At 46.0% G+C, this 13,035-nt stretch overlaps 1 protein-coding gene across 5 annotated transcripts in view; it reads left to right on the top strand.

The window, feature by feature from the left end:
• The window catches only part of LOC103188273 (cytoplasmic phosphatidylinositol transfer protein 1), a 79,926-nt gene that overhangs the window by 55,799 nt on the left and 11,092 nt on the right, over positions 1–13,035 (top strand). For all 5 annotated transcript variants that reach the window (XM_042341010.1, XM_042341009.1, XM_042341011.1 and 2 more), the window contains 3 exons: positions 6,468–6,539; positions 7,086–7,181; positions 7,743–7,898. In XM_042341010.1, the coding sequence (XP_042196944.1) occupies positions 6,468–6,539; positions 7,086–7,181; positions 7,743–7,898 (324 nt within the window). The remainder of the gene's footprint in view (positions 1–6,467; positions 6,540–7,085; positions 7,182–7,742; positions 7,899–13,035) is intronic.

Raw genomic sequence — 13,035 nt, 5'->3', positions numbered from 1 at the left:
ATAGATGTACTCCCATGAGATCTTTAGGCATCTAATAATAATAATAATCCCAATAATTTGATATAGCGCCTTAACACGTCGTCAAGAAGTCTCAAAGCGCTTCGCAGAATATACTGTAAAGTGTAGTGACTGTGCCTTTGCTTGGTGTCCAGGCGATCAAACACTTTATCGCAACTTCATAGCTCAGTGCGTTCACACACACACACACTCAGTAGGAAGCGGGTGCCACTTCAACCTGACAAATTCACACCTGAACTAACAAAGGAGACAAAAAATGGAGTGTTTGAAGGGTAATATATAATGGCTGTTGGATTTATAATAATTGTTCATTTGATACTGCATCAAGATTTCTGAAAGCACTTCGTAGGATTTGATTATGAAGTGTAGTGACTGTATATTTGTGGTCAAATGCAGCAGCCAATTTGCACACAGTAATGTCCCACAAACAGCCATGAAGTGAATGACCAGGTTTATTCGATTGATCACTGATGACAACAGAGGGTTTAAGGATTTGATAATCCGGTGAGCAGCCGAGCAATGAGCCATTGCTTCCTCTGGGCCTGAGGAAAGCAATAGGTGGGTTAGCATTAGCTATTGAACCCCCCCACCCCCATCCCACATTGCATGAGACCACTACTCTGTGAGATCTACTGTGTGAGATCTCTACAACAACAACAAGATTACAACAACGACGACAACTTGGATTTATATAGCGCCCTCCACGCCGGACGGCGTCTCAGAGCGCTTTACAGTAACGGATCCCGGGACCGAGCCGGGGGGAGGAGGAGGGGCCAGGGGGAGGGGCCAGGGGGAGGGGGGCCAGGGGGAGGGGACGGAAGGTGACCAAAAGCGCGGTCAAAAAGAAAGATCTTCAGCAGAGACCTGAAAATGGGAAGAGAGGAGATGAGACGAAGGGAGTGAGGAAGGGAGTTCCAGAGTCTTGGGGCATAGTGCCTGAAGGCACAGCCGCCGAGGGTGGAGCAGAGGACTCGGGGGATGAGGAGGTGGCCAGACCCGGAGGAACTTTGTATTGCGCCTTTCATGTCGGGAGGACGTCCCAAGGTGCTGGACAGTGTACAGCATTTCAGACCCGAGCTGGGGTCAGGGAGGGAGAAGGGAGGGGAGGGGAGGGAGGGGTGGCCGATGGCATGTTCAAAGAGGAGTTTCTTGAGGCGGGACCTGAAGGAGGCTAAGGAGGGGGCAAGGTGGAGTGATTGGGGGATGGAATTCCAGCTCCCGATGAACAGACTCAGCCGTGTGACATTCAGACACTCTAACCAGCACACAACAATCTTTTCCACTGATGAGGGGTAATTATAATAATAATAATCTTTTCAATTGATATTGCTTCTTATTACGTCGTTGAGCAGTCTCAAACAACAACAACAACAAGATTACATTTGAATAGCGCCTTTCATGTCGGGAGGACGTCAGAAGGCACTGGACAGAGAACAGCATTCAGACCCGAGCTGGAGTTGGGGATGGAGGGGAGGGGAAGGGGGGTGGCCGATGGCACGGTCAAAGAGGAGGGTCTTGAGGCGGGACTTGAAGGAGGCTAAGGAGGGGACGAGGCAAAGTGATTGGGGGATGGAATTCCAGAGGTTGGGGGCAGAGTGGCTGAAGGCTCTCCCACCAATGGTGGGGCGGGGGACGTGGAGCAGCCAGAGCCGGCTGAGCGAAGGGAGTGGGCGGATTGGTAGAGGGTTAGGAGTTCGCAGAGGTAGGGTGGGGTGAGTCCATGGAGGGCTTTGTAGGTGAGGACCAGCATCTTGAACTGGATCCTCTGAAGGATAGGGAGCCAGCGGAGTCGGGTGAGAATGGGGGAGATGGGGTCACGGAGTTTGGTGCGGGAGAGGACACGGGCTGCAGAGTTCTGGATTATCTGCAGCCTGTGGAGGGAGGAGTTGGGAAGGCCGACAAGCAGGACGTTTGCATAGTTGAGCCTGGAGGTAATGAAGACATGAACAAGAGTTTCAGCGGCCTGAGCGGTGAGGTAGTGGCAGAGTCGGGCAATGTTACGGAAGTGAGGAAAGTCAGAGCGGGTCATGGCTTGGATGTGGGGAAGAAAAGACAGCTAGTCTGTGAGACCACTACTCTTGTGAGACCACACATCAGCCTTTGATCCTGCTTCATCACATCCACATTCGACCCTGTCTCATGATCTTGTGATCTGGATGTACGGAAATCTGCGAGCGATTGCGAGGTGGAAGGAACCTGAGCTGGCTGAATTTCCCTTCAAAGCAAAGTTTATCAATGCTTGCTTGTTTCATTCCCTAGTTTTCCATAGTGCTTCCTTTGATATTGAATGATCTAATAACTCACTAATCAGGAAAATGCAACCAGAAACCCTCGACCAACAGAAATGCGCTTTATAAATGTAAATTGTATTGTATTTGCACATGAAGTGTCCTGCACTGTGTGGGAGGAACGAGGAATTATTGAGGATGTGTCAGAAGTTTTTTTTGGTCGATTAGTGTAAAAATCCAATATCTGCTCTTTGTGTATTGTAACAGAGACTCGAGATGGATTTATTTCGGGAAGTTAAAGTAATTTCTGAGGATGTGCAGGATTTGAAATTGCATCCTTCTAGCATGAAAGCAAATACTTAGTTTTTCCACTCTCGACTAATGTTTATTTGAGGTACTTCATAATATTAGGAATCCTCAGTTTGATAGAACACCTAATCTCATCGGTGAGATGTCTCAATGTGATTTTCTGTGAAGTGTAGTGACTGTGTATTTTGTAGGTGAACGCAGCAGCCCATATACCCACAGCAATGTCCCACAGCAGCCGTGAAGTGAGTGATACATTTTATCTGGGATTTGTTGGCCAGAACACCGGGAAAAATTGTTTCTTTTTCGAATAGTGCCATGGGATTTTTAACGTCCACTTAACCAAGGATAGATGTGGGACCTTGGTTTAATTGGCAGTTGGGTCTTCAGACTCTCTATGCCCCACCCTTTGGAATTGCTTCCCACAGTCCCTTCGCCTTGCCCCCTCCCTTGCTTCCTTCAAGGTCCGTCTCAAGACCCTCCTCTTCAACTGTACCTTCAATCACCTTGCTACGCCCATCCTCCTTGCCTCCACCCCTTCTGATCCCAACCCCCAGCTCGGGTCCAAATCCTTGATGTTCCAGTGCCTTGGGACATCATCATGACGTGAAAGGTGCTATAGAAATGTACTTTGTTGTTGTTGGGAGGGAGGGAGGGAGGAGGGATGCCTCTGCCTAGTTCACCAATCACTTCATACTACACCAGTTCTGCTATTGCCTCCTGAGGAGTTACAACAGTTCACTTAATTTTTCTTCACATTTTCCGAAACTGACAAAAAAAAACCTGGCAAGATAGCCTACTGCTCAGTGCAATATGGTAAACCTGGGTCAGTTTGTGTTCTTAAACTCATAATTGGAATAAAACCCCCACGATTCTATCACATTTTCCACAAGAGATAAAATATACAGTGCGAAAAGGCACTGTGGGCTTTTATTTTAGGAAAATATCAGCACTTAATTGAGCATAAAGAGTATGCTGAAAGGGTCATTATTTAATTGCTTCTTCTATATGTTGAGATATTGCAGATTACAACAACAACTTGCATTTATATAGCATCCTTCATGCGAGGTAGTGCTCTGAGACACCGCTCAGCGTGGAGGGCGCTATATAAGCGCAAGTTGTTGTTGTTGTTGGCAGCATCCCAGAGAGCTTGACAGTGACAAAGTCTGACCCCGAGCCCGGGGGAGAGGGAGGGGAAGATGACCGTAGGCACGATCAAAAAGGAAGGTCTTTAGACGGGTTTGAAAGTGGGGAGGGAGGGGTCAAGGTGGAGGGATTGAGGGAGAGATAATATGTGATAAGATGCTATATCAAATGCAAGGATTATTATTATTATTATTACTACATCTTCATAACCTCAGCTTTCTCTTTGACCGAGCCTTCAGCTCCCCTCTCGACTCTCTTCCCCCTCCTCGCTCCCTCCCTTCCCTCCCCTCACCCTGACCATTTCCCCCTCCTCGCTCCCTCCCTTCCCTCCTTCCCTCACCCTGACCATTTCCCCCTCCTCGCTCCCTCCCCTCCCCTCACCCTGACCATTTCCCCCCTCCTCGCTCCCTCCCCTCCCCTCACCCTGACCATTTCCCCCCTCCTCGCTCCCTCCCTCCCCTCACCCTGACCATTTCCCCCATGCTCGGGTCCTGACCCAACTGTGCAGCGCCTTGGGACGTCCTCCCAAATGGAATCTTGTTGTTGTTGTTGTTGTTTTACTGTCTCAGTTCTGATTTGAAGGCTCTTGTGATCTTGTGATTGGTCACCAGTGGCTGATTATCATTGACTGGTCTGTAAGATTTCAACTTGGGGAATGTATGTGTGAGAAGAGCAAGAAAAAGAACCTCAGAACTAAACTTTATTCCGCTGTCATTGTATTTTGGGGATTAACTTCTTGAATTTGCTAGCGCTCTGAGACCCTGCCCTGCGTGAGGGACGCTAGATAATGTTTTGCCCACAAAATATACAGTCAATTCACTGTACAGTACTTCTGTGAAGCACTTTTGAGACGTCTCAAAAACATGATAAGGCGCTATATCAAATGCACAGATTATTATTATTATTAAGTTGTTGATTGACAGAAATCTCTCTGTGTTAAATTGTCTCCCCCACTCTCCTTCCTCCTCCCGGCCCCCCCCATGTCTCCTGTGCATGAGACTTAATGAACATTTCACAAACTCCCCCAGGAGATAAATATTTTATTAAAATAGCAAAAATTAAGATTTTGGAAACGCACAGCTTGAAGAAAATTTCCTTTAAAACATTTAAATCTTTCTAACCCTAAAGGAGTTGCACTATTTCCTCACTTAGTTTAATTTCGTTTTTCGATAACTTGTGATATCTGAGTAGGGAACCGCAAATCTCGCTTTGAATCTCACACAAAATTAATAGCATAGAAGGAGGCCATTTAGCCCATCGAGTCTGTCTGTGCAATCCCCCTGCTCGCTTCCTATGCTCTTTGATGCCCCAACCTACCTCTGTGATCTCCTCCAACTACACTGTCCCGGCTGTTTCCTTTGCTTAGTGATTGCTGCCCTGCTCCATGTCCCCTCTTCCTGTCCGCCCTATCATTGGCAGGCGGGCGTCCAGCCTTATTGTCCCACTTTCTGTAACTCCTTCCTGGAGTCCGTCCGGCCCTCCTTTCCTCCTTCCTTCCTTCCTTCCTTCCTTCCTTCCTTCCTTCCCTCCCCCTCTCTCTCTATCCCTCCCTCCCTCTCTCCCTCCCTCTATCAATATCTGTCTGAAAACGTGCCTTTTGACCGTGCTTTCGGTCATCTTTCCCCTCCCTCCCACGACCCCAACCTCAGCCCGAGTGCCGACAACAACACCCGACATAAACATCTTGCATTTATATAGCGCCCTTCACGTGGGGTAGCGGCCCGGAGCGCTTGACAGTGAAGGAGTCAGACCCTGAGCCAGGTGGAGTGGGAGGGGGCAGGTGACCGTAAGCACGGTCAAAAAGCTAGGTCTTTAGGCGGGAATTGAAAGTGCGGAGGGATGGGGCAAGGCAGAGGGATTGAGGGAGAGAGATTCAGAGTATCGGGGCATAGCGGCTGAAAGCACGGACACTGATTGTGGAGCTCTGTGAAGCGCTTTGAAACGCCCTCCGGATATGAAAGGAGTTATATAAATGTAAATCGTATTGTAATATTCTTTTTCTCTCGAGTATTTCACCAGGTCACATTTGTATGCTGTTATAGATTTGGCCTCAACAGCCATTTGTCTTAAAGCTCTACATTTAAACAACCTTCCGTGTGTGTAAAAAAAGCTTTAATGGACTGCACACCTATTCCCCCCATTGATAACAAGTACCATCTACACTAACCATGTAGCAGTGCTCTGTAAAATAGACAAGTTTGATTCGTCTTTAACAGCTATTTAAAACTGTTCGAAAAAGAGAAGTTTCTCCTGGTGTTCATCCTGGCCATTAATCTCTAGGAAAATGGGTTGTTTGTTTCATGGCTATGTGTGAATGAGACCTTGTCTGCTAAGCTTGCCTACAAATACACAGTCACTACACTCGACAGCAATTCCCTGTGAAGCTCTTTGAGACGCCTCGACATTAATAGTGTTGCATCAAATGCAGGGATTGCTATTCGTGTTGTGTTGTTATTTAAATTTGGAAACCAACAGCTGACGTGGGTATCTGTACCTTCTGATTGTCATGCGTGTCCACACTCTCGCTGTTCAAGCCGCGTCTTCTGCTGAAAACAAAGTTAATTGGACTAAACTAGATGAACTACGTGCTGAGCAACACTGATTTTGAATCTCACAGGATAATATAGTCCTGAGTAAAAACCTGACTTGAATGTAACTGCATAGTGTATCAATTCTCACCCACATACGAGTTTCCAATGCAATGGCTTGGGTTTCATTCTGTTTAATTTGATCTGTCACTGACTTGTTTTCTATACCTTTTCCCATCAGTGCTCCTTTTTGCCAAAATTCTCCATCTACATCGAGACAAAGTATGAAGACAACAATGGAGCCAGTGACCATGTAAGTGGATTTGTTAGACCACTTTGCACCGCCAGTGACTGGACACATTTATTTTATAACAGCAACTTTGCTTTCCTCTATAAATAGCACGTGGCTAGTTAGAGATATACCTGCAATTAATTAATGCATTCGGAAGATATCCGGGTTGCTCTGTGCCTCAGATAGAGTTACGTACAATATTACAACAACAACAAGATTACATTTGTATAGTGCCTTTCATGTCGGGAGGACGTCCCAAGGCGCTGAAACAGTGTTTCTACTCCACACGCTCCATAAGGTCCCTTTCTCAAGACCCTCATCTTCGACCACCCTCCAACCCCCACTCTTGCTACCTTCCACCCCTTCTGATCCCAACCCACAGCTCAGCTGTAAACCCTAGACTATCCAGCGCCTTGGAAGGTCTTCCCGGGATGAAAGGCACTACACAAATGTAATTTGTTGTTGTTGTCCGCTCTCAGACATCTCCTCTCAAGATTGAATCTGGTAGTAACTGAGTTGAAGCAAGGACTCCTCATCATTTACCATGTTCCTTTTCTGTTCCTGCAGATTTTTGACCCCGTTAAAAACCATACAGACCACGAGGTGTGTTTCCTAGACATTGCTTACGATGAAATTCCTGACCGTTACTACAAGATGTCAGAGGTGAGTGGCCCTCAGCAGCCTTCACAGCAGAACAACGCAACACTGGCACGGCTTTCCGCACTCTAAATAAATAATAATTCCTGCATTATTATTAAGCAAACACAGCAGTGAATTTGCAGACAGAAATGCCTGCCCAGAGAGCCATGAAGTGAGTGGTCACTTTTATCTGGGCTATTGTTGGCTAGGAAACCAGGAAACCTCCCTTCACATTTTGAATAGTGTCATGGGATCTTTACAGTTCTGAAAGTCAGATGGGATCTCGGTTTAATAAGTTCCCACAGCACTGCCCTGGATTGTCAGCCTGGACTGTAAGCTCAAAGTCCCAACGTGGGGCTTGAATCTTATAACAGAACGGTCTCACGGGCTGAGATTAGAAGCGATTTCAGGTCTCTCTGTTGTCTAAATGCTTATTCAGTTGTAAAAACTCCAATTATCCTTCCTTCTGAATGATTAATTGGGATCTTGTTGTTGGATGATTTAAACGTTGCCCAAATATGAAGCACTTTTTAATACGGTTAAAGTTGGCATTTGATATTCAGTTCAGTATCTTGTTGCTGACAGGACCTCAGGTACTTTGCATCAGTGAAGACAGGTCGTGGGCCACTGAAGGAGCTCTGGAGAGAGGAGTTCACGCCAGTCATGTGTTCGTACAAACAAGTCACCGTCAAGTTTGAGGTCTGGGGACTTCAGACTAGAGTTGAGCAGTTTGTTCAGAAGGTGAGTGTCAGGAACAATACTACTAATAACACGGTGATACAATAATAACCATAAACAATCAGAATCATCTTTGCATTTGACGTAGAGTCTACAACATCTATAACTGCTTTGGCAGTTTCTGTGAAGTGTAGTGACTGTGTATTTGTAGGTGAACGCAGCAGTTAATTTGCGCACAACAGTTTCCCACAAACAGCCATGAAGTGAATCACCCAATTTTATCTGGGAGGTTGTTGGCCTCCCAGGACACTGGGAGAAACTCCCACTTCTTTTCAAATAGTGCCAAGGAATCTTTAACACCCACCGATAGGACCTTGGTTTAACATCTCATCCTTAAGGGTGTCACCTCCGCCAATGCAGTGCACCCCCAGCTGTTTATGAAATGTAGTTCATAGATTCATTGAAGGTACATCTTAGAAACAAGAAATTCGTCCCGTTCCCTATGACTGGTGATTATCCTTCACCCGAGGGCATCTCCGAGATCGTATCCTTAGTTCCATAACCCGGCTTGTAATGGATGGGAAACATGTTCCTTAGAAGATTTGCCTTAATTAATTACAGAAGGCTGGCTGGCACAGTGGGACAGAACTGTCATCCCAGTCATTGGACAGACATGTTCTCCCTCTGCCAGCTGCAGAGCCTTCAGTTTGTAGCTTCAGTGGAAGTCCTCAGTGTGATGTGGTACCAGCGTCCAAGGGAGATATGTGGCTGGAGGCAATTTTGATACCGTAAATTGTTTAATTGTTTCCTCAATTATCTAACCTTCCATCTCAGGCAAAGAGGCCGAGGGAGAGAAATTCTTCCTGCCACTAGATTTAAACTCTTATCATAGCATTTCGGAGAGAGCAACATTTCATATCATTCTTTTATCCAGTCTAACAGACAGTCATAAAGTGAATGACCATTTTTTTTTATCTGGGGTTTTTGGCCAGGACCCTGAGAGAAATATCTCTTTTTGAATAGTGCCTTAAGGTTCTTAACGTCCAATTGAACAGGCAGTCAGGATCGTGGTTTAAAATCTCACCCGATGAATGGCATTTCCGACAATGCAACACCTCCTAGCACTGTCTTGGGGTGTCAGGCTAGATTAGCTGATCCCAACATGAGGCTTGAACCCACAACCTCCTGATGCGGAGGAGAGAGTGCTACTAACTGAGCCAGGATGACGGAAAAGTTCACAAACTGATGACCCAGAAACTTTATTGCATGTCACCTCTTCAGGACAGAGAAACGTGTGGTTAAATGTTACAAATGAAAGATGGTGATGGGCTCCATTCAGCTCCAGGTGACCCCTGTCCTGGAGTCTTCCATTGACTGGCTGATTGTGCTCTGTGAGAGATAGCTTTTCAGCCGCCATGTAGATTCCTGCTTTTAATCATTTCCACTCAGCTTCTCCCACGCTTTGAGACGTGTGTATTAATCTTTCAAAGAATGCTCGAAGCAAGGTCCCACAGTATGTCATGACAAGCTGGTAGGCTGCAGCACTTTATTCAAGGGGATTAGGTGAACAGTGATAAATACGCTGACTAAAAAAAGCTGCTTTCACAGCCACGTGTGACCGGTTGGAAACAGCAAGAATAGAAATCCAGCCATTGTGAGCTGGTCCAAAGACTTTATCCTATGCAAAGGGCACTCTACAAATACAACTTTATGTAAAGAGCGGGTGGGATGGAGGGGATAAGGAGCAGGGATAAGGCCAAGAGAGTTCCAGAAGAGAGAGGCAACGTGCCCGAAGGCTCAGCCACTGATGCTAGCTCGGAGCGGACAGTGTTAGCTGAGCTAAGGGTGGGGGCGAGGGGGGAGCCAGAGGAATATATTAGGTGGCAGATCGGAGAGATAAGCTATGGAGGGATTTATATGTGACGGTGAGGTTTTTGAAGTCAGTCCATTTGGAGGCAAGGAGACAGTGGAAGATTGGGGTGGTGGGTGTTATGGTGTTTGGTGTGTCTAATCTGAAAGACGGCACCCCCAGTACTGCACCGCACTGCACTGAGCTCAAAAACCAATGCCAACCTTGTGACTCAAAAAAGGGGAGTGCTACCAACACGAGCTCCAAATGCACCACTTCCCAGGTTGATGACGTATTGCACAGGGTGGGGAAGGAGTCAACAAAGTAAAATGTTGCTGCTGAACTGTTTTATCCGTCATCTAAACGCAAGCTTTCATTGAAGGGAAAAGTTCAATTTTTAGCAAGAAATCTTCACTGGTACAAAACTTTTTTAAAATTGTTATGATAAAACAGAAAGCAACTTGCATTTGATACAGCATAACATCGGAACATCTCAAAGTGCGTTAAGGCAGTGACTGCTGAGTGTAGTGACTGTGTTTGGAAAAAAAACACCGCAGCCAATTTGCACATGGCATTGTCCCAGAAACAGCCGTGGAGTGAATAACTGATTTTATCTGGGGTCTTGTTGGCCAGGAAAGAAGGAGAAACTCCCTTCTCTTTTCAAATAGTGCCATGGGATTTCTAATGTCCACCTGAACAGGAAGATGATCCATTTAATTCCAGGTTTGGGCTATTTTATTTTCCCCTTTTCCTCTCTAATTTGCCACTCATTCTGTGATGATCTGGTTAACACATCCCATGGAAAGTGACTGACTTCAGCAGTGCCTCCAAGGGGTGAAGCAGTGAGACACAATGTTAGTGCTGATCTCACAACCCGAATGTTGACCATTTCTCCCACGTAAAAAAATTGTTCAAAATCAAAAAAGTCAAATAAATGTTAATATGAACTAGCAATTTTTTAAAAAAAACTTGATATTCAGCAATTCGGATTTAGTTACAAATAGTGTATAAAGTATATGAACATTGGGAAGAGTTGAGAATTCTAACATGGAATTGTAACTGGAATCTGAGTTTTCTTTTGATCAGCTGGGTGTCTGACACAAGCGGAAACCCATTCACCGTGCTTAAGAGTATCCAAGTCAAGCTGAGATTTCCGTACATCCCACATACACATGGAAATCCCAGAGATAAATTGTTGAATTGGAATGCATGCTCTCTCCCTTGAGGAATGGATCCTGCTTACTTAATTCCGGCAAATATAGGTTGGCAGAAGCCGAGGTTTGGGAACCCCAGAGGGTATTGCTAGAATCTAACCGGCCAAAAATTACATAGCTTGTCATTGATAGCACTGTCTGGCAAGCTTTCTCACTACTTGTCCAACAACAACAACAAAATTACATTTGTAGAGCACCTTTCACGTTGGGAGGATGTCCTAAGGAGCTGAACAGTCGGGATCAGTACCAGAGCTTGGGGGTGCAGAACCTGGGCGGGAGAGGACATGAGCTGCAGAGTTCTGGATGATCTGCAGCTTGTGGAGGGAAGAGTTGGGGAGGCCGACAAGGAGGGAGTTTCCGTTGTCAAGCCTTGAGTTGACATATGCATGTGTGAGGGTTTTGGCAGCCTGAGACGTGAGACAATGGCGGAGTCGGGCCATGTTGCGGAGGTGGGGAAGGCAGAGCGGGTCATGACATGGATATGGGGGAGAAGGAATAGTTGAGGGTCGAACAAGATGCCTAGATCCCTGACTGACTTGGTGAGGTGGAGTGTGCATCCGTGGATGGTGATGCAGCCAGTGCCTGAGGTGCGGAGGTGCTGGCATGAGGAGGAGGGCCTCGGATTTGCTGACGTTCAGCTGTATAAAGTTGGCTCTCATCCAGGACTTAATGTCAGACAGATAATCTGTCAGAACGTCAGTTGTCCTGGAATCGAGGGTGGAAGTTGACCCTGTATCTGCGGATGATGTCACCAAGAGGGAGCATGTAGAGGTTGAAGAGGAGGGCACCGAGGACAGAACCCTGAGGACGTATAGGAGCATAGGAATTAGGAGCAGGAGTAGGACATTCGGCCCCTCGAGCCTGTCCCGCCATTCAATAAGATCATGGCTGACCTTCCAATTTAACTCCATCTGCCCGCCTTATCCCCATATCCCTTAATCCCTCTATCCTTTAGAAACCTATCAATCTCAGTCTTGAACATGTTCAAGGACTGATCATCTACAGCCTTCTGGGGTAGAGAATTCCATAAATTCACTACCCTCTGAGTGAAGAAGTGTTTCCTCAACTCTGTTTGAAAAGGCTGACCCTTAATCTTAAGGCTGTGACCCCTATTTTAGATTCTCCAACCAGGGGAAACAGTCTCACACTGTCCACCCTGTCAAGCCCCATAAGAATCTTATATGTTTCTATAAGATCACCCCTAATTCTTCTAAATTCTAGCAAATATAGGCCTAGTTTACTCAACCTCTCCTCGTAGGCCAACCCCCTCATCCCAGGAATTAACCTGGTGAATCTACACTGCACCTCCTTTAAGGTGAGTATGTCCTGTCTTTAATAAGGAGACCAAAACTGCACACAATACTCTAGGTGCGGTCTCACCAAGGCCTTATACAGTTGCAGCAAGACTTCCCTATTCTTGTATTCTAACCCTTTTGCTATAAACACCAACATGCCATTAGCCTTCCTAGTTGCTGCTGTACCTGCATACTAACGTTTTGTGACTGGTGTACAGGGACACCCAAATCCCTCTGAATACTAACCCTATCTAGTCTCTCCCCCTCCAGAAAATAATCTGCTTTTCTGTTTTTACTACCTGGGTGAATAACTTCACACTCCCCACATTATATTCCATCTGCCATCTTCTTGCCCACTCATCTAGCCTATCTATATCCCTTTGCAATCTTTTTGTGAACTCATCCTCAGAGCTTACTCTCCTACCTAGCTTAGTGTCATCCGCGAATTTAGATATTTTAAGTTCCATGTCCTCGTCTAGATCATTGATATAGACTGTAAATAGTTGAGGCCCAAGCACTGATCCTGGTGGCACTCCACTAGTCATGTCTTGCCAATCTAAGAAGGACCTGTTTATCCCTATTCTCTGTTTTCTTCCCGTTAGCCACTCTTCAATCCACCTAATATATTGCCTTTAATTCCATGGGCCCTAATCTTGTGTAGCAGCCTTTTATATGGCACCCTGTTGAATGTCTTCTGAAAATCGAAATATACTTCATCTACTGGTTCCCCCCAATCTAACCTGCTGGTTACATCCTCAAAAATCTCTAAAAGCTTTGTTAAGCATGACTTCCCTTTTGTAAAGCCATGCTGACTCTGCCTAATCATGTTATGGTCCTCTAAG

The sequence above is a fragment of the Callorhinchus milii genome, unplaced genomic scaffold, assembly GCF_018977255.1.
Source record: "Callorhinchus milii isolate IMCB2004 unplaced genomic scaffold, IMCB_Cmil_1.0 Scaffold16, whole genome shotgun sequence".
NCBI lineage: Eukaryota > Metazoa > Chordata > Chondrichthyes > Chimaeriformes > Callorhinchidae > Callorhinchus > Callorhinchus milii.
This window is presented reverse-complemented; position numbering and strand designations above follow the sequence as displayed.